Genomic DNA, 19,601 nt, shown 5'->3' on the forward strand with positions numbered 1-19,601 from the left:
TCCCCCAATTGCTCAGTTTGGCCAGGATGCACCGGAGCTCAATTTCAAGTCTCATAGCAAAGGCTCGGAATACTTATGTAAATAAGGTATTTTAGCTTTCTCATTATGGTGTATTGTTTGTAGATTCATGATTAAAACATTTTAATACATTTTAGAGTAAGGCTGTAACTTAACAAAATGTGGAAAAAGTGAAAGGGGCTGAATACTTTCCGAATGCACTGTAAGGTGAGTCAAAAGAAACACGACAATAATATACAAGTGCTACATAGCGAACATTACAAATACAACTGTTTATATGGATTCTCATGATAATTAAGTAGGCATACGCTACACAGTGTGTGAATTGATGCTCTGTGTCACACGCAAATTTCAATGGCGTCCCGCCATGCGTTTTCGGCTTAAGGCTGCATGATGCGACAAATGACTCTTTGGAAAAAGTTTCATGAAAGGCAATCGCGCTGCTCTGTTTCTTGCGCAGGCTGCACACACTTCATCAGTCTCTCATTAACAATTTGACAAGCATATGATATTCTCACCCATCAGACTATTCTCAATTGAATCTGGTCTTTACATAGTGCCTGTAATATGTGTGGAATTTTTATTTTGTTTAGAATGGCCATAAAAAAAAGTAATCTATATCCTGCACTTGAATAGCGAATGGAAGATACGTGTGGTTTGTAAAGCAGATGAATGTGCTTAATTTTAAGAATGTAGTAATCAACAGAGCAGCACGAGAAAGCTGTCCTTCTCTTTTAACCTTGTTGTGACTGGCCACTATTTTTCACATACGATTGCTCATTGACTGGGCTTATAAGAACACATGTATCACTAGGATATGGGCTCTCCAACAGTGTTCCAGGTGTCTTGGGCCTAAAGGCTATGTTTAGAGTTATTTGGCCACTTTAGTTGTTACAAACCTTTTCAAAACATATAAGCATAGGGCCTCCCGAGTGGTGCAGCGGTCTAAGGCACTGCATCGCATTGCTAGAGGAGTTACCTCAGACCCGGCTTCATTCCCGGGCTGTGCCACAATCTGCCACACCCTTTGCTGACGTGTATAAAATCAAGCACACAGCCATGCAATCTCCATAGACAAACATTGGCAGTAGAATGGCTTTACTGGAGAGCTCAGTGACTAGGGTGCCACCTTTTTCAACAAGTCAGTTTGTCAAATTTCTGCCCTGCTAGAGCTGCCCCAGGTCAACTGTAAGTGCTGTTTATGTGAAGTGGAAACTTCTAGGAGCAACAATGGTTCAGCTGCGAAGTGGAAGGCCACACAAGCTCACAGAACGGGACCTCTGAGTGGTGAAAATCGTAGCGCATCTGTCCTCGGTTTCAGCTCTCACTACTGAGTTCCAAACTGCCTCTGGAAGAAACTCCAGCACAAAAAATGTTTGTCAGGAGCTTCATGAAATGTGTTTTCATGACCAAGCAGCCGCACACAAACATAAGATCACCATGCGCAATGCCAAGTGTCGACTAGAGTGGTGTAAAGTTCGCCACCATTGGACTCTGGAGTGATGAATCACGCTTCACCATCTGGCAGTCCAACGGACGAATCTGGGTTTGGTGGATGCCAGGAGAACGCTTACTGCCCGAATGTATAGTGTAACCAACTGTAAAGTTTGGTGGAGAAGGAATAATAGTCTGGTGCTGATTTTTCATGGTTCGGGTTAGGCTCGTTAGTTCCCGTGAAGGGAAATCTTAAAACTACAGCATAGAATGACATTCTAGACGATTCTGTGCTTCCAACTTTGACAACAGTTTAGGGAAGGTTTTTTCCTGTTTCAGCATGACAATGCCCCCGTGCACAAAGCGAAGTCCGTACAGAAATAGTTTGAGATCGGTGTGGAAGAACTTTACTGGCCTACAGAGACCTGACCTCATCCACATCGAATATCTTTGGAGTGAATTGGAATGCCAACTGCGAGCCAGGCCTAGTCGCCCAACATCAATTCCCGACCTCACTAATGCTCTTGTGGCTGAATGGAAGCAAGTCCCCGCAGCAATGTTCCAACATCTAGTGGAAAACCTTCCCAGAAGAGTGGAGGCTGTTATAGCAGCAAAGGGGAGGACCAACTCCTTATTAATACCCATGATTTTGGAATGAGGTGTTTGAGTGCAGTCATTAATCTTGACTGCCGGTTCACCGTAACAGCTGTACACAAGGTAAGGTATTGAAAACAGGATGCCAATAATTTTGACACCTATCTAATCGAGAGAAAATAATAGTACTTGCTTAACAAAATCTCTATCTGAGCAATTGTATAATATAGCTCAGTATTTGTATTTATTTTATCAAGGGTACCAATAATTTTGGACCTGACTGTATATGTTGATTTTATGTGATGTGCTTCCAAATGTGACACAGTTCAGTCACGTAAAGAACATTTCATATACAAAGCTGTTAGGCTTTGGAGGCCCTTATCATCCTCGCACAGACCAGTGCACAAACATGAACATTTTGATACTGGCCCTACCAAGCCCACTTAGCTTGCTGACGTTTGAGTGAAGCTGATTTAACCACCACTCACTCCAACTCTTTTAAATAGAGATATCCCAAGACTAAGATTTATCAAACAAAGCCCCCACTTCGGACAGATGGCATTTTGCTTGACTCATTTCCAAACCCAGGATAAGTGTATTACTGTGATGGCATGCCAAGAGAACCACAATGCCCGGACTCTCTGCATCAGAAGTTGAAGTTAGAAGGGGTAACCGCCCTTTGTTGGTATTTTAAAAGTAATCTTTGCAGAGAATTTGGCAGCAGCCTGATGGCCAATCCAGTGTTTCTCTGCTCCTCCTGGAATAATTATATCCGGCAGAGTCCGAGAGAACTGGAAAACAGCCGTTGTCATCCGTTTCAGGAGGCCGTCCACTGTTTCAAGATGGCAGCTGTCATGTCTGTTCTTTTCCCACTCTCTCTGGGGGATACCCCGTATAACAAGCATATGCAAATGTTGATGTGTGGATGCAGCGATTTAATTGTCCAATCGATGCCTCGGCGCTGGTGTTGAGAAGAGGTATCCATACCACCCTTTGACAACCGATTCTCATTGGACCTGGTGGTGCTCTTGTGCTCAGTTATCACATCTACAGTATTTTGTACCTGAGTCGGTGCTATCATTTATTGCTTTCAATTGATACCTAAAAGCCTCTCTCAAGTGTTCTATGCAGCAAATTAAGTATTGTGTATTGTTAATTACTTCGCTTGACCGACCAATGAACAGATTCGAGTTTTGCACATAGTTTTGGTGTCCAAATGGGTACGAATATTATCTAATGAGCAGTGTCAATGTTACGCTCAAGGCTTTTCGGGTTTGTTCACTTCCTTGTCTCATAACTTTCACTATATTATCTATAAACCCTCTCAGATTTAGCATCTGTGCATTTTCGAATCCTGGCAAGCCTTTTAGGTCTTACTTTTATGTAATCCTGATGAGAAATGCCGGTGGTAGCTCTGCATGCGCCAATGAGTTCAGACAGCCTAATGTCTGACAGGTTAGTAATAAATGTTCCCTCCATGCTGCCTCAGACTGCTTTCCACTTTTCCCAGAGTTAGACTTTCAGAGATGAAGCTCTAAATGAGAATCCATCACCAGGGGCCTGAAGAGATTTGATTAAAGTCCACCAGGGAGCGTGAGCTGTGGTGGCATGTCAGAATTTCTCCTAAAATACTTATGTGTTCTCATCAATCTGTCCTCCCTTCTCTTTTATTGCTCCCACACTGGGATTTCTGTCTGTGTTAGTGTTTTGTGCCTAGTTGTTGGCCCAATGTTGATACAGAGGCCATGCTTTAATCAGTAAACTCCTAAATTGAATGAATAGGTGGAAATAAGGAATCCTGGAGGATCTAGATGACCGTGTCCTGAAATATTAATGCCTAGTATTCCAGCGTTTAAAGCGTCACATACATTTGATGGTCTCCTAAATGCTAAGTGATTACAGCATTTATTTAAATATTCATTGGCTAAAGTGCTGGCTGGAGCCATTCTAAGCTGGCACGAGGCATGGATTTTGCCTGTGTACACTTGTGTGTGTGTAGATTGAGACATCTTAATCGACGTGACATCCCAGGTGGTGCCTCTGAAGATGTGTGTTAAACTAGCTGACACAGTAAAGGCTTGTAAAAGAAGTCTGTGCGCACACACAAGGGAAATAAACATTGCATGATGTTGAATGTCAGCTTTTTACTTTGACCTTAAAATAATGGTGGTGCCTTGAAAAGCTTTGAGCTAATAATAATAATATATTTATTTTATATAGCGCTTTTCATTTTAAACAAGAATGTCAGTCGCATTGAAAACAAAAACAAATGTAGGCATCTTGCAGTTCATGGTTGGTCTTCCACAGCTTCAGATGTCTAGGCAGTTGGTCTTCCACAGCTTCAGATGTCTAGGCAGTTGGTCTTCCACAGCTTCAGATGTCTAGGCAGTTGGTCTTCCACAGCTTCAGATGTCTAGGCAGTGGGGGCTTCCACAGCTTCAGATGTCTAGGCAGTGGGGGCTTCCACAGCTTCAGATGTCTAGGCAGTTGGTCTTCCACAGCTTCAGATGTCTAGGCAGTGGGGGCTTCCACAGCTTCAGATGTCTAGGCAGTTGGTCTTCCACAGCTTCAGATGTCTAGGCAGTGGGGTCTTCCACAGCTTCAGATGTCTAGGCAGTGGGGGCTTCCACAGCTTCAGATGTCTAGGCAGTGGGGGCTTCCACAGCTTCAGATGTCTAGGCAGTTGGTCTTCCACAGCTTCAGATGTCTAGGCAGTGGGGGCTTCCACAGCTTCAGATGTCTAGGCAGTTGGTCTTCCACAGCTTCAGATGTCTAGGCAGTGGGGTCTTCCACAGCTTCAGATGTCTAGGCAGTGGGGTCTTCCACAGCTTCAGATGTCTAGGCAGTTGGGGTCTTCCACAGCTACAGATGTCTAGGCAGTTGGGGGCTTCCACAGCTTCAGATGTCTAGGCAGTTGGGGGCTTCCACAGCTTCAGATGTCTAGGCAGTTGGGGGCTTCCACAGCTTCAGATGTCTAGGCAGTTGGGGGCTTCCACAGCTTCAGATGTCTAGGCAGTTGGGGGCTTCCACAGCTTCAGATGTCTAGGCAGTTGGGGGCTTCCACAGCTTCAGATGTCTAGGCAGTTGGGGGCTTCCACAGCTTCAGATGTCTAGGCAGTTGGGGGCTTCCACAGCTTCAGATGTCTAGGCAGTTGGGGGCTTCCACAGCTTCAGATGTCTAGGCAGTTGGGGGCTTCCACAGCTTCAGATGTCTAGGCAGTTGGGGGCTTCCACAGCTTCAGATGTCTAGGCAGTTGGGGGCTTCCACAGCTTCAGATGTCTAGGTAGTTGGGGGCTTCCACAGCTTCAGATGTCTAGGCAGTTGGGGGCTTCCACAGCTTCAAATGTCTAGGCAGTTGGGGGCTTCCACAGCTTCAGATGTCTAGGCAGTTGGGAAAGGCAGTCAGTAGCAGTAGCTTGAGAGGAGGGAGCCAAGCCAAGCTAAATAAACTGGCTTGCCGTCATCATTCCTGTAACTCCGTGGGTTACCACCAGTTATTTCAGATCAACCCTCATTAAGTTAAAAACTAAAGAAGTTGATTGAAAAATGCAGTTATAAAAAAAAATAACGAACATATGCACAACATTTAGAGCTTTCTGTTGGGGACCCCACGGCGCCATGGCAACCACTGAACATGACGTTATTCATATATAATATGACATCCTGTTTCAATCAATACATGGCATGCCATATACTGTGGAATTTACAACTAAAGGTGCTCTGAGTATTGTATTGTTTAGTTATTTTCCAGACCGTATCTGTAATATGTCTAAAGGGTTTTCAGTTTCTACGGTAACACTGGCTCCTCTCTCAGCTCAGTATGGCATTCTTGTTTTGATGAGTCCATAGGTCTCCCTTCAGGGGGCTGAGATTGCACTAACTTGAACATCTGAGACTGTACTGAAGATAATGAGATGAGACCACGCACCGGCTTGCTTGGTGGTGTGGAATTATGCTGCCAGTTCTTCAGTATATTTAGTTTGTGATACAGTCGGCTTTGGTTTTTTTGTTGTAATTACTAATATACTGGTCAAAGTGAGAGAGAGAGACTCATTGTCGCTGTTAATCTGTAGATAATGATCAGGTTAGAAAAAATACAGTTGGGCAGTATACCATATTTTACTATACTGAACAAAAATATAAACGTTACATGTCACAATTTCAAAGATTTTACTGAGTTACAGTTCAGTTAAGGAAATGCGTCAATTGAAGTTCATTAGGCCCTAATCTATGGATTTCAAATGACTGGGCAGGGGTGCAGTCAGGCCCAGCCAATCAGAATGAGTTTTTCCCCACAAAGGGGCTTTATTAAAAATGTAAATACTCCTCAGGTACCAGTGATGTAGGCCTAGATAAGCATGTTTGTGCAACGGTAAGAAACCATGTTATGTAACAACTAATTAGAGTCCCCTGGAAACACTGACCAACACTTTGGTTCCTACCCTGTCAATAATTCCTCCTTGGCTTATTCATTCATTATCATGTCAAACAATATATTCAAGGTGCTGCCCACTATATTCCAACCATAGAATTAGATGAATCATTCTATTTCCATGATCCCAACAGTTCACCAATTAACTAGGCATAGATCCCCCCCATATTATGCAGCTCTGTGGGGAACAGTGTGGTAATGATAACAAAAATGCAGAAATTGATAAATGCTGACAATTTTAGTTTGAAGTTAGTTAGAACCGTATAAAATGTTCAGTGTGGTAGTGTTTCCACCCTAGGGTCATGAACTACTCAAAGCATATTTAGAAAGTTTTTTTATTGATTTGTAACTGTCCCTGACGTCAGCATGAGGCAGGGCGAACTCTTGTTTTTATTCTGTTCAAGTGGATATGACAGGACTGTTATTGCCGCAGGTCTTGCTAGCAGAATTTCAAATGAATCGTACAAAAGCCAGGTCTCCATTCAGGATTGGTTTACAGCGCGCGCAGACACTGAATCTGTCTCACTGCACAGCAAGACTAGCGGCAGGAAACTGCTGCTGCTGATACTCCTCCTTAGTGTTCGAACATTAGGTTAAGCACAGATTAGATTTCCCCCCTAGATACTAGAATTGCTACAAGTCCCACCCCATCCACATTTTGTTGCCTCTGGGTCGTAAATGAGTATAGGAGTCGATAAGATCTCTAACATGAGAAGAGTCAAAAACTGGCATACTGTGTACTCCCCTTCCTCAATAAAGTGCTTGAGCGGTTGTTAGCCTCACAAATCCAACAACATATAGCATCTCATGAACTTTTTGAGCCCCTCCAGTCAGGCTTATGGGCTATGCATAGCACTGAAACTTCCTCGGTAAAGGTAGTGAACGACAATCTCTGTGCTGCTCAAGCTGGGAACATCTCCATCCTCCTGGACCCGTCTGTAGCATTTGACACTGTCATCAGATTTTAACTGGCCACATCTAGAGGCTTCTTGGAGTCTCCAGAACACCCCTTGCCTGGTTCCACTACCCATCTGATAGACAACAAATTGTCTCCCTTGGAAACTGCAGATCTGCCCCAGCCCCTGTATCACAAGGTTAGGTCCATTACTGTTTATTATTTAAATGCTACTCCTTGGTCAGTTTCTCCCATCACTTTGGACTCAGATTTCACTATTATGCAGATGCATATGTACATCTAGATCCACTCAAAAAAGTCTGTCATCGTGTTTAGTTTTCTCCCTGGTTAGTCTGTCATCGTGTTTAGTTTTCTCCCTGGTTAGTCTGTCATCGTGTTTAGTTTTCTCCCTGGTTAGTCTGTCATCGTGTTTAGTTTTCTCCCTGGTTAGTCTGTCATCGTGTTTAGTTTTCTCCCTGGTTAGTCTGTCATCGTGTTTAGTTTTCTCCCTGGTTAGTCTGTCATCGTGTTTAGTTTTCTCCCTGGTTAGTCTGTCATCGTGTTTAGTTTTCTCCCTGGTTAGTCTGTCATCGTGTTTAGTTTTCTCCCTGGTTAGTCTGTCATCGTGTTTAGTTTTCTCCCTGGTTAGTCTGTCATCGTGTTTAGTTTTCTCCCTGGTTAGTCTGTCATCGTGTTTAGTTTTCTCCCTGGTTAGTCTGTCATCGTGTTTAGTTTTCTCCCTGGTTAGTCTGTCATCGTGTTTAGTTTTCTCCCTGGTTAGTCTGTCATCGTGTTTAGTTTTCTCCCTGGTTAGTCTGTCATCGTGTTTAGTTTTCTCCCTGGTTAGTCTGTCATCGTGTTTAGTTTTCTCCCTGGTTAGTCTGTCATCGTGTTTAGTTTTCTCCCTGGTTAGTCTGTCATCGTGTTTAGTTTTCTCCCTGGTTAGTCTGTCATCGTGTTTAGTTTTCTCCCTGGTTAGTCTGTCATCGTGTTCGGTGTACTTTTATATACTTACTTATTTCTATGGGATTTTATTGCTTTTCATCCTGCTGCATGTAAATGTATTATTATTGTATGCATATTAAGCCTACACATGCGGCATGGCTATTGCTTCAATGTCATCCACTAAGCTTAGAGCTCTGCCTTTTATTCCATTTCATGTGGATATCGTCATTAAATCAGCAAAGTGCATTGAACTATTGACTTACCAGCGCTTTAGTCTGTAGTCACAAGAACGTAGGAAAATCCATCCTGCAGGTTATGTTTGGAAAGTTCTGAAAGGGGTAGAGTGTATTGATGTAGCTAACTCGGTGTCCCATAACATTTCATGCTCATGACCCTTTCTTTCCACGGTAGCCTTTGACCTGATTGCGGTAACAGGCCGCGTCATGATACGTACTTTAAATTTGTTTTATTTTTTTTGTTCAAACAATCAGTGGCGGAGGTCTTTCACACGTCAGATGGCCTGATACATTTTGTCTGGATAGAGCTGTTGGTTTAGAAAGCAGAGCTTTGAAGACTGTTTTCAAAGCCAGTTGAAATTGAGCAGCCCACCTTCTAGTCATGAAAATCAGCATAGGTCTTAACGTTCCATCAAGTTGCTAAAAACAGCAATATTGGCCCCTCTTCAAGGCTTTCTAGAAGCTATTAATAGTCTGGGAGGGGCAAATAAGGCTTGTTGAACACTGAGGTTAGCGACACGGATTCAGATATGTGGAACAAACAGGGCCCTCTCATTATAGCTGTCCATAGAGAAATCTGCCACGGATGCGTTTGTCCCAAATTCTTTCATAAAATGGCGTCCCTGTGGGTCTGAGAACCCGGGCTCATTATCAAGTGCGTTCCACTGGGCAGTTTCATCCATTTTAAGTAGATCAATTATTTCCCTCTCCCTCTCTCAGTACCTCCCCTCTCATTCCCTGCTTAGATTAAAGAGCACCCAGTGAAACACCTTGGAACTTCCACTTGTTTTATTTGTAGCTTTTATTGCCCTCCGAATATGTAGGTTACGTTGTGTGATGGAGATCCACGGGTTATTAGTGAAACACACAGAAGCAGAGTGGTTTGGTGCCCCCGATTCTTGTGTTTACGCTGCTCACATTGAGGCTTACCCCTCTGCCTGTCTCTGTAAACCTTTTTATCGAGCTGCGTTTATCTTGCCCCTCTTCTTTTAACCTGCTCTTGCACCAGGCAGAGTTTGTTTGACTCACTGCATTAACCTTCTAGGTATTTTGTATCCGTCAGGGTTTTGCTGTGAATATATTTTCATACTATTATTTTGGTCCGCCACTGCAGTATTATCGCTGAGTTCATTTAGGGATGTGATTTAGTGTGGCTTGGCAAGCTTTCTCTTCGTGAAAGATAACATCCATTAATTGGGCACACAAACATTGGTACATACACATTACTGTTTATGGGTGAAGTTTTCTCCCTCTAACCATGTTAATTCATTGATTGCATTGCTAATGCCAACTGCTAATTTCCTGTCTTACCCTCACAGTTACACCTGTACCTTTTTTTAAATGTGTCTGTTTTCGGTCAGTAAGAACTTGTTTCAAGACATTCGGTGAAACATTCGTAGGGGTTCATATAGTCTTCACGCAATTGGTTGATTTGCTTATTGGATCCAACACCTGAGGTATTTGTAGTAATGGTGTATTTTGTCCCAGGAGCAGAAGTCCAGTGAGGAGGAGGATGAAGAGGAGGTGGTAGCGTACCTGGGCGGTTCTGATGGAGAAGAGTTTGACCCCAGCACACTGCCCGACCCGGACAAACTACACTACGACTCAGAGGAGGAAGAAGACGACCAGATCAGGTAAAAAAAGGCTACTGTACCATCTAGTCTTTAGGCTGAAACTGGATCCATGATAGACTAAAGGCTCCATACAGGGCTTTTAAAATTGCTTGACAATGCGCAGCCCCTACCTGTACGGATTTTGTGATGAGTAAATCTGAAAGAACAGACATCAATTCGACCAAGCATAGATTAGATGTCTGGATATCACTGATGCATTCCAATCCTTTCAAAACTACCAGACAGAGTCGAGAAGCCGTGGTTTGACATTTCTCAAGGAATCCATATTGGGGGAAAAAATGAGATGCTCAGCATTTTAGGCCTGGCGGTCTGTCGAAGAGGGGTTGTTTCTATTGAGCATTAATAGATTCATTAGATTTGCGATGTTGTATCACTGCTTGGCTGCCTGGGGTTATTGGGATTTGTTGTGTAATTGCCTCCGGAGCAGAATTATACCCTTTCCAGGAGGGAGTACTCACTCTGTAGCTTGCCGAGGAATTGATCGCGGGCGGACAGCAGATAGGCCATAAAGTGTGTAATTAGAGGCAGATTTAAAGTGGCAGCCGAGGGTGAAGGGCAACGTGGCCTCTCGCTACAGGGTTATGCACAAAGGATTTAAAGGCGGAGAGGCAGCCAGGACGAGGCTTCTGGTTTGCTGCTCCACGTCTTCCTGTCTTTTCTCAATGTTTTGTCTACTACGGCAGTGGTTCCCATCCAGGGGTGCTAGGCACTTGAGGAGACTCATGAGACCATAGTCTTACTGGTAAAATGACAATGAGGGGGTACTCCGGGCAGAGCACAATTCGGTTGGTGGCAGAGTAACTGGAAAAGGTTGGGAACCGCTGTACTACGGACTATTGTCTTTGTGCTCTCGCTCTGACTTGTTTCTACTTATCTCCCTTTCAATTGCTCATACTTCTCTCTCTCTCTGCCTGTCTTTCGCTCCCTTCGCCTGCATTTATTCCTCCCTTCGGCTTCCTGTGTGTGGAGGATCAGCAGATGTTCCTTCCTCCTCCTCCGTTAGCCCAGAGGGCTGCAGGCGAGAGCAGATTTACAGTCTGCTCCACTTCCCCGCGTTCACTGCATGACAACGATGGCCCTTTACCACGCAGCTCTACCGCCAGCCTGCCTGTCTCTCTCCCCAGGACGCTGGTTTATACTAGGGAGGGATTTCTCAGAACGCCACCACTTATATATCACCCTCTCCTTGACACCTTCTACTGCACCTCCTCCTCCTCTCTTTCCCTCTCTCTCTTTCCTCCTAGTGTCTTCTTCTGGCAGATTTCCACACACCACTATCTGTAAGAGAAACCTCCCTGTGCTGCTTGTATAAGGCCTGGCCGTTGTTACAGCGCAGCAAGAATATACTGTACTGTCCATCCATTCACTCTGGGCTTATCCCTGCTGAATCCATCCATGCCTGTACAGGCCAATTCTTCTGTCTGACTCCATTGCTCACATCCTGTGATGATGATGAATGAAAGTGTAATTGAGTCTCCCTGTCTGACTTAACCGCCGAGCTGTTTGACCATGATCTCCAGGGCAACAGATGGTGGAATGATGCATGGTGGTAGGATTACGGAGTAGCGGATGGATGGATGTCCCCAAGATGGCTCTAAGGCCAATTGGCTGTACCTGGATATAGACATTCATAAGCATGTTACTTGCTAACCCGTTAGGGAAGCTATTGATCGACGCACAGCCTTGAGCAGCCCATATTTCTCTTGTTTCTAGCACCATGTTAATGATGTATAACCACCACCAGGGGGACAGCAACACAACTTAAGCCATGATTGACACGAGGGCCGTAACATGTGAAACATTCCCTCATATCAGTTGTTAACCCCATTCCACTCTATACTTTATACACTAGCACATACAGTTCTGTTGGCGAAAAGCCTTAAATAATTCAACAGAGACTTAGATTTGACAGTGATTGAACCGAACAATACAGGCAGAAATGGTTTGGTTAAATCATCCTCAGCACTACACAGTACATTGAGCCTTCCTAAGCTTTGGAACTTATGTAAAGATGAATTTATTTATTTAAGATACAGTACTAATTGTTCCATCATAGACGTGTAGATATATAGGGTATGTTATTGCCACTCGGTTGTTAATTTTCCGCTGGTCAGGTTCTTGTTCTCAGCCAAGTGGCAGATAAGATACAGCTTGGCTGGTGTGTTATGGCGCCCAGGAGTATATTAAACACAATACTATATGAGACCTGCTGGCCTGAGGAATTAAATTGAGTCTACAGCAAAAACACTTAGGGTAAGAACAATGATACAGAGGCACAGAAATCTGACGAAGGGGTCAGTTAAGGGGTAAATTAGGAACTTGTCAGAATGAGTCTCATTTCTGCTCTTTGAAATCTACTGTTGCTGCTCTTTTGGCTATTATAGATGATAATTGCAAATATATCTTCTGATCAGGTGGGACCATTCCCCAACTTCTCATGTCTCACAATCTGTACCGAACAGATGTGCTACACACTATGTTCTTCATTTGGGCTCAGGTTGTGTTCACCATGGGCTAAGGTTAGAGAACCACCCTGTCAGCACTAACAAAACAGCAAAGCAAGACAAATGTACCACTGCTATTCCCCTTTCCTTTTTACTTTGGGTGAAATCACTCCTCCTTATGGCTAGCGGAAAGACTGTCAAGAAAATGCGCTTGCCTACATGTTTGTGGTTGGCAAGATTAATGTAAAAGTAACTCGCCAAACCTTACTAATGTACACACCTGGGTCCTGATTCGTTAGACATGAAATGGAAGAAAATGGGCCGAAACGAGAAGAGGCCATCTGAACTTATTCATTCAAAAAATAAAAACCGCTTGTTTTAGTTTTCCGTTGCAAACCGTTTTGTTACAGTGTGCTAGAGCTGGGACGATGAACCCAATGTGGCCATTTTGCTGATACATGTATCGTTCATTATGATAAGTTGCCTATACTAGAGAAATGTGAAGTTTGAAATTAAATAGGTTTGGTTATATGTTATCGTTAATGGGACAATTGATGGCTACAACAATCAAAATAGTAGTAGTAGTTTAAAGGGTAAATTGCATTAATTCAGTTAATTTATTGTGATATGGATTTTTGGCCATAATCGCAGAGCTCTATGGTGTGCCCTAATGAATATGACCCCAATGGGGTTCTGCATGCATGGCAGCCATTTTGTTTTACCTAGTGCTCACCACCCAGTCCTAGAGCTGTGGAGTGTCAAAAATCGGAGACATGGATAATAGGAGCGATGGCTCGATCAGCAACGACTCATCGTTTCATTCTGCTCCCTGTTGACATGATAAAGCATTCCCATCTCCCTTTATCCACACCATTTGACTTCATGAAAGACTTAGACTTGTTTTGTTCGGCTCATTTGTTCGATTAATTCCATTATGCCATCACTGGTGTCTGATCATCTTGACACAGAGAGTCCTGGAGATCTCTATAGAACTGCTTCTTTCCACACCATCTCACAACTTTTGAATAAAGAGAGCCAGTTATTATGTGACGGATGCCTCTTTCCATCCCTCGATTACAAAGAAAACCAACAGTGGGCTACCGCAAGCAAACAGCTAGCAACATTGGAAGACTTTTAACCAAATTGCCTCTGTTGCATTCCTCTACGCCCTTCTATACAGATTCCCATCAGATTCCCATATTCCCATAATCCAATCAACTAAGGCCCTGTGTTTTGGACAATCATGCCACATGACCTGGATTTTAACCTTTTTATTTAAAGCTTTTTTCATCAAACAGTCACATTTTCTTTTTATGTCAGTTGGTCCAGCACTATCCCCAGACAATTGCTTTTAATTTTTGGGGTAATTCTAATTTCTGGAAAAGGCTTAAAATAAAGGTTCTTAACAAGGTCATGTGACATTAAAGCGCAAAACACAGGGTCCCTACTCATAACCCCTTTCATACCCATCTCCATAGATTGGCCCTCAATATAAACCCAACTCCCCTTGATATGCGCTGAACTGATTGAACCCTTTCTCCTATCTCTGTTTAAAGCCCTGCTGCTGGGACGAGGAAGCGCATCCGCAGTGACCGCATCGATGACTCGGGTGAAGAAGAAGAAGAGGAGGCAGCAGGGAGCAGGAAGAGACCCAGGCAACAAGCAACCGCCAAGCCCCTGGACACTGGCCTCTCTCTGGCTGAGGACGAAGCACTGGTCCTGCATCTGCTGGGGAACCGGAGCTAGGGCTAACAAATCCCCCAACACTGTCTTATGGTCTTGTCATTATTTTGGGAACATAAAACAAATGTTAGTAACAAGTGACCTGTTATTGTTTTACTGTGATTACGTGTGCTTGTTTGATACATAAAATGTAATTCAATATGTAAAACAAGTGCTTTAGCTAGTACCCATCCACATACTTTTAAAAAATGTCCTCAAGTGTTTATTTGAAATACAGTAATTTGCTCTACCTTATGTTTTGTTTCTCATTGTTCTAAAATACCCTTTCAAGTGCCCATCTATTTCATGACAAAGTAATCACACAGCCATTTCCTTGGCATGTGTGTTTCTCTGCATCTCGTTCCAAGTGATGTCTCTTGTAATATGATTAGATTCTAGCTCGATGCAGGTGCAGCACGACCACCGTTCACTCACTTGGTTAAAGCCCGAAGCCCACTTTCAGCTTTTTCATTTCACAGATGTAAATTACTTTGGCACATTCTAGAAGGAAATGAATGTATAATTCCTTCAACCCCCTGTGATCTCACCAGAGGAGAGATCCACACTACAAGGGGGACTGGCAGGCTGACCGATGTACATTGCGGACATGCTTTCCCCAGCTCCCGAAACCTCTCTGTTTTCTGTCCCTTTGCCAATTTTGTCTTAAATTCCCTCTCTTGCTGTCCCGATAGTACTTTTTACTCTTGTTGATCGCCATCAAACTGTTATCCCCCACTACATCTCACTCCTCTTTTCAGTTTTGTTCTCTCCATCTCTCACTGGCTCTCTGGTTCAGCACGTATACATTTTTTTCTCTCTCCCTTCACTGCAGTTCCATGTTTTGAAAGCTGCTCTGCCAATGCAGCCTCCGATGACTTCAAACCACTGCCTTCTTTGGTGAAGCATAAAGCGCTGCATCACTTGTGCCAAAAACAACAGTAATGTTATACCTTCATGTCTCAGTCGCAATCTGCGTCCTATCACCTGTTATTGCGATTTTTTCCCCCATTTTAGGACTTTGATGCTCAGCTATAGCGCTATTTGACTTGATAGAAAGGAAAGATCCATTGACTGTAATATTAAAATACACTATATATACGAAAGTATGTGGACACCCCTTAAAATGAATGAATTTGGCTATTTCATCCACGCCCGTTGCTGACAAGTGTATAAAATGGAGCACAGACATGCAACCTACATAGGATTTTCCACTGCCAATGTTTGTCTGACTGAAAAGCTCTGACTTTCAACGTGGCACTGTCATAGGATTTCCAACTGGTCACTAAGTCAAATTTCTGCCCTGCTAGAGCTGCCCCGGTCAACTGTAGGTGCTGTTATTGTGAAGTGGAAAAATCTAGGAGCAACAATGGGTCAGCCGTGAAGTGGTAGGCCACACAAGCTCATAGAATGGGATCGCCGAGTGCTGAAGCACAAGAACTGTTCGTCGGGACCTTCATGAAATGGGTTTCCGTGGCCGAGCAGCCGCACACAAGCCTAAGATCACCATGCACAATGCCAAGCGTCGGCTGGAGGGGTGTAAAGCCCGCCGCCTTTGGACTCTGGGGCAGTGGAAACGCGTTCTCTGGAGTGATGAATCACACTTCACCATCTGGCAGTCCGATGAACAAATCTGGGTTTGGTGGGTGCCAGGAGAACTCTACCTACCCCAATGCATAATGCCAACTATAACGTTTGGTGGAGGATGAATAATGGTCTTGGGTTGTTTTTCATGGTTCGGGCTAGGCCCCTTAGTTCCACTGAAGGGAAGTGTTATTGCTACAGCATACAATGACGTTCTAGATGATACTGTACTTCCAAGTTTGTGGCAACTGTTTGGGGAAGGCCCTTTCCTGGTTCAGCATGACAATGCCCCTGTGCACAAAATGAGGTCCATACAGAAATGGTTTGTCAAGATCGGTGTGGACCAACTTGACTGGCCTGTGCAGAGCCCTGAACTCAACCCCATCGAACATCTTTGAAATGAATTGGAACGCTCACTGCGAGCCAAGCCTAAAACCCCCAACATGTAAGTACCCGCAGCAATGTTCCAACATCTAGTGGAAAGCCTTCCCAGAAGAGTGGAGGCTGTTATAGCATCAAAGGGGGGACCAACTCCATATTAATGTCCATGATTTTGGAATGAGATGTTTGACAAGCAGGTGTCCACATACTTTTGGCCATGTAGTGTAGGCATGTCTAGGATTGCAGAAGTCCCTTTACGGTAATACTCTCAGGTTTTCCAAAAATCCTGGACTAAGGAGTCCCGGATTTCCTTATTCCTAATTACAGGAATATTCTAACCGGGATTTCTAGGGGTTTTTAGAAAATTACTGGAATTTTGTTATCCTAGTTTGACAAAACCGCATTGGAAATTTTAGGACTTCACTAAATTCAACTTCTGTGTGACACGTCTTAATATTATACCTCCGCTTCTACACTTTGATCTCAGCCCTCTTCTGTATCTGTAGTGCACTTATCCCACATACTGCCTCCAGAGAGAGACCCTACTCATTTGTTCAGAATAATGGGGCACAGTTGGCAACAGGGACTTCAAGGTATTCCATTACTGTTATTGGCATCGGTGGTGCAGCTTATTATGCCTCTCACAGAGTGGGTTGATGTTGTTTGAGGCTCACCTGGATTGGAGCCAAAGGGGCAGCTTTCAGGCCCCCAGCACTTTATGTTCAAAGATTACATGGGCGTAGGCCTTGCTCACGACTCCCCTGTGATTGACATAACTTAATTTAGCAGATCCCGAATGCTGTAGAATGCCAGGACAGGCTTTTTCCTAATCTGTCCACCCCAGAGTATTTTTATTTTATTTTACATTTGTCTCCTCCTGTTACAGATTTTTGTTGTCACCATGACAGAACTGATCGCTTCAAAATATGTTTGGGACAGATTTTCTTTCCTGAAATCCAATAGTTTCCCATTTAGTTCTATTAGTAGTTATGTCTGAAAGATGTCCTTAAACCCACTTAGTGCGCCTGAACGGTCACCTTCCACTGCAGTACTTGTTTTTCCTTTCTGTACGCTCATCTCACTCCCCATTTAACACATCAGTAGTCAGTGGGGTGCCTCAGTTAACCAGGGGAGCTGCATTATCTTCACAGCAATTTTACAGTAATGCACTCTCAAAATAGAAAGGCAGCAAATCGCTATTGTTGCTTCACTACTTAAATTGCCTCCTTTTGTCATTGTAATCATTTTTGTGGAAAAGCTATACAAAAATGTATGGTAGTGTAAAACAATCTTGAGTCTTTGAATATACGCAGGGTTGGGTAGGTCACTTTCTAAATGTAATCCGTTAGTTACTTGATTACATTCCGTTACTTTTAGATTACTTTCCCCTTAAGAGGTATTAGAAGAAGATCAACATGTATGTTACCAATTGAACGACATCTATTGCAGATTAAATCAATGTTAAAGTTTAAATAGCTGGCCATATATAGATGTTAAATTTGACTTTATGGATTGGTTATGTAGGCTTCTTCTAACCCATCACTTTCCACTGCATATAATAATACGATTAAATTATTTCTTTACATTAACCAAAGTCTATCAGAATTCCAGTCATTCCAATAAATGTTATACCCCTTGATCTTCAAGAATAGGACTTGAAAATATGGAAGTATTGGTTAGGCAAATTGCTTTACCTGAGCATAACCCCAAAACGAAGGACTTATTAGCCAGCCCTACTCTGTTGTTTATGATTTTGTTGTCATGGAGGACTGATTGGGATCATTGAGTCGAGTTGAACTATAAATGCTCCTCTCATGGAACGGCTTTGAGCACTACTGAAATTTGCTATTTACATGTGAAAAATGAATTCCATATGCAGCATTTCTTATAGGCCAATTTGTTAAGAATTTTGTTGGTGACATTTTGATATCTAGTAAGTCACTCTGGATAAGAGCGTCTGCTAAATGACGTAAATGTAAATAATATGCAGCTGTTTAAAGGGCAAATCCACAGATGAAACAATAAAACGGTCGTCCGACCTCTGTTTTTATTAAAAGCTGAGGAATGGACCTGGAGAAATGTAACCACTCTCAGATGAATACACTAACCATCCATGATATCAAAATTGTTTTAACCATGTTATAAGGCTGTACGGTGTTTTGTATTTCTCCAATGTTTGTAAACATTATAAATGTAAAGTCTTTTATATTTTGGGTTCTAAAATATGAACTAAACTCCATGAGGCATTTATAAATTATATTCTTCAAGAATCATTTATACATTATATTCAAGAATCAATGGATATATAAATATAGTTTAAGTCAAAAAATGGATGTAGCAACTACAGATAGACTTAAAGGGGCAATCAAAAGTGTGCGAGTTTGAGCATGTGTCCATTAGGCCTATGGAAAGAAAATGTATCAGCATGAATTAGATTAGCAATAAAAGCCCCACTTTTATTCCACAGGCTGGGATCTTCACTATGCAGCTGTTGCAAGTAGACTACACCACTGCTGTCATCCTTACCTCCAGGTGTTTATTCAAGTTGGATAATCTTTGGATGCTGACAGCAGTCACACCATTGGAGACATAGCTTGGACTGTAGCCTACAAAAGTCTATTCATGCTCTTTTCCCGCGATCCATCAAACACATTTGGTGTGTCATCATAGTGGTATCTGACTTGTGGTCAGACTCGCTCAGGTGGAATAAACTTGAGCCTTTTTTCAATGCTGATTTGAATGTCATTGAGAAAACAGAAGTGTCCTCTTTTTGTTGTTGTTGCAAACATCCTTTCTGAATATAAAAGTAATCCTCAAGGTAATCATCTAGTTTTTCAGAAGTATCTGTAATCTGATTACAATATTTTAGCTGGTAATGGATTTACAGGTACCTTTTTGCTTTTGTTGTAATCCCTTACATGTAACGGATTACATGTAATCCATCCATGATGTAATCCGTTACTCCCCAATCCTGAATATACAGCAATCAGCAGTTGAAACAATAACAAAGCGTCTCCCAGCTCCTGTTTCAGTAAAAAACTGAGGTAGGGGGCTGGAGAAATGTAACCACTCTCAAATTCAGACAGAGCTATGGATGCAAGGACTGACCATTCATCATATCAAAATTAGAGTTTTAACCTTGTTTTGAACCTTTAGTGTTTGTTTACATTTACTTTCTTTAAAAACATTGGAGTTAAACAAGCTTATATTTTGGGTTCTGATGGAGTAGGACAGTTGAGCTAAGTTCTTGAGGCATTATATTCAAGAATCAATGGGTACGTATC

The 19,601-nt window shown here is 42.8% G+C and overlaps 1 protein-coding gene across 2 annotated transcripts in view; it reads left to right on the plus strand.

Moving 5' to 3' along the window:
* Window positions 1–14,610, plus strand: part of ddx10 (DEAD (Asp-Glu-Ala-Asp) box polypeptide 10) — a 71,878-nt gene extending 57,268 nt beyond the window's left edge. Inside the window, exons 17-18 of one of the 2 annotated variants that reach the window (XM_014137340.3) lie at window positions 10,044–10,189; window positions 14,190–14,610. In XM_014137340.3, coding sequence (XP_013992815.1) covers window positions 10,044–10,189; window positions 14,190–14,379 — 336 coding nt within the window. In that variant the 3' untranslated portion in view covers window positions 14,380–14,610. The remainder of the gene's footprint in view (window positions 1–10,043; window positions 10,190–14,189) is intronic. The other variant, XM_014137341.3, reaches the window with a different exon arrangement.
* The last annotated feature ends 4,991 nt before the right edge of the window (window positions 14,611–19,601 follow it).

Source organism: Salmo salar, chromosome 13, assembly GCF_965601325.2.
Source record: "Salmo salar chromosome 13, fSalSal1, whole genome shotgun sequence".
Taxonomy (NCBI): Eukaryota; Metazoa; Chordata; class Actinopteri; order Salmoniformes; family Salmonidae; genus Salmo; species Salmo salar.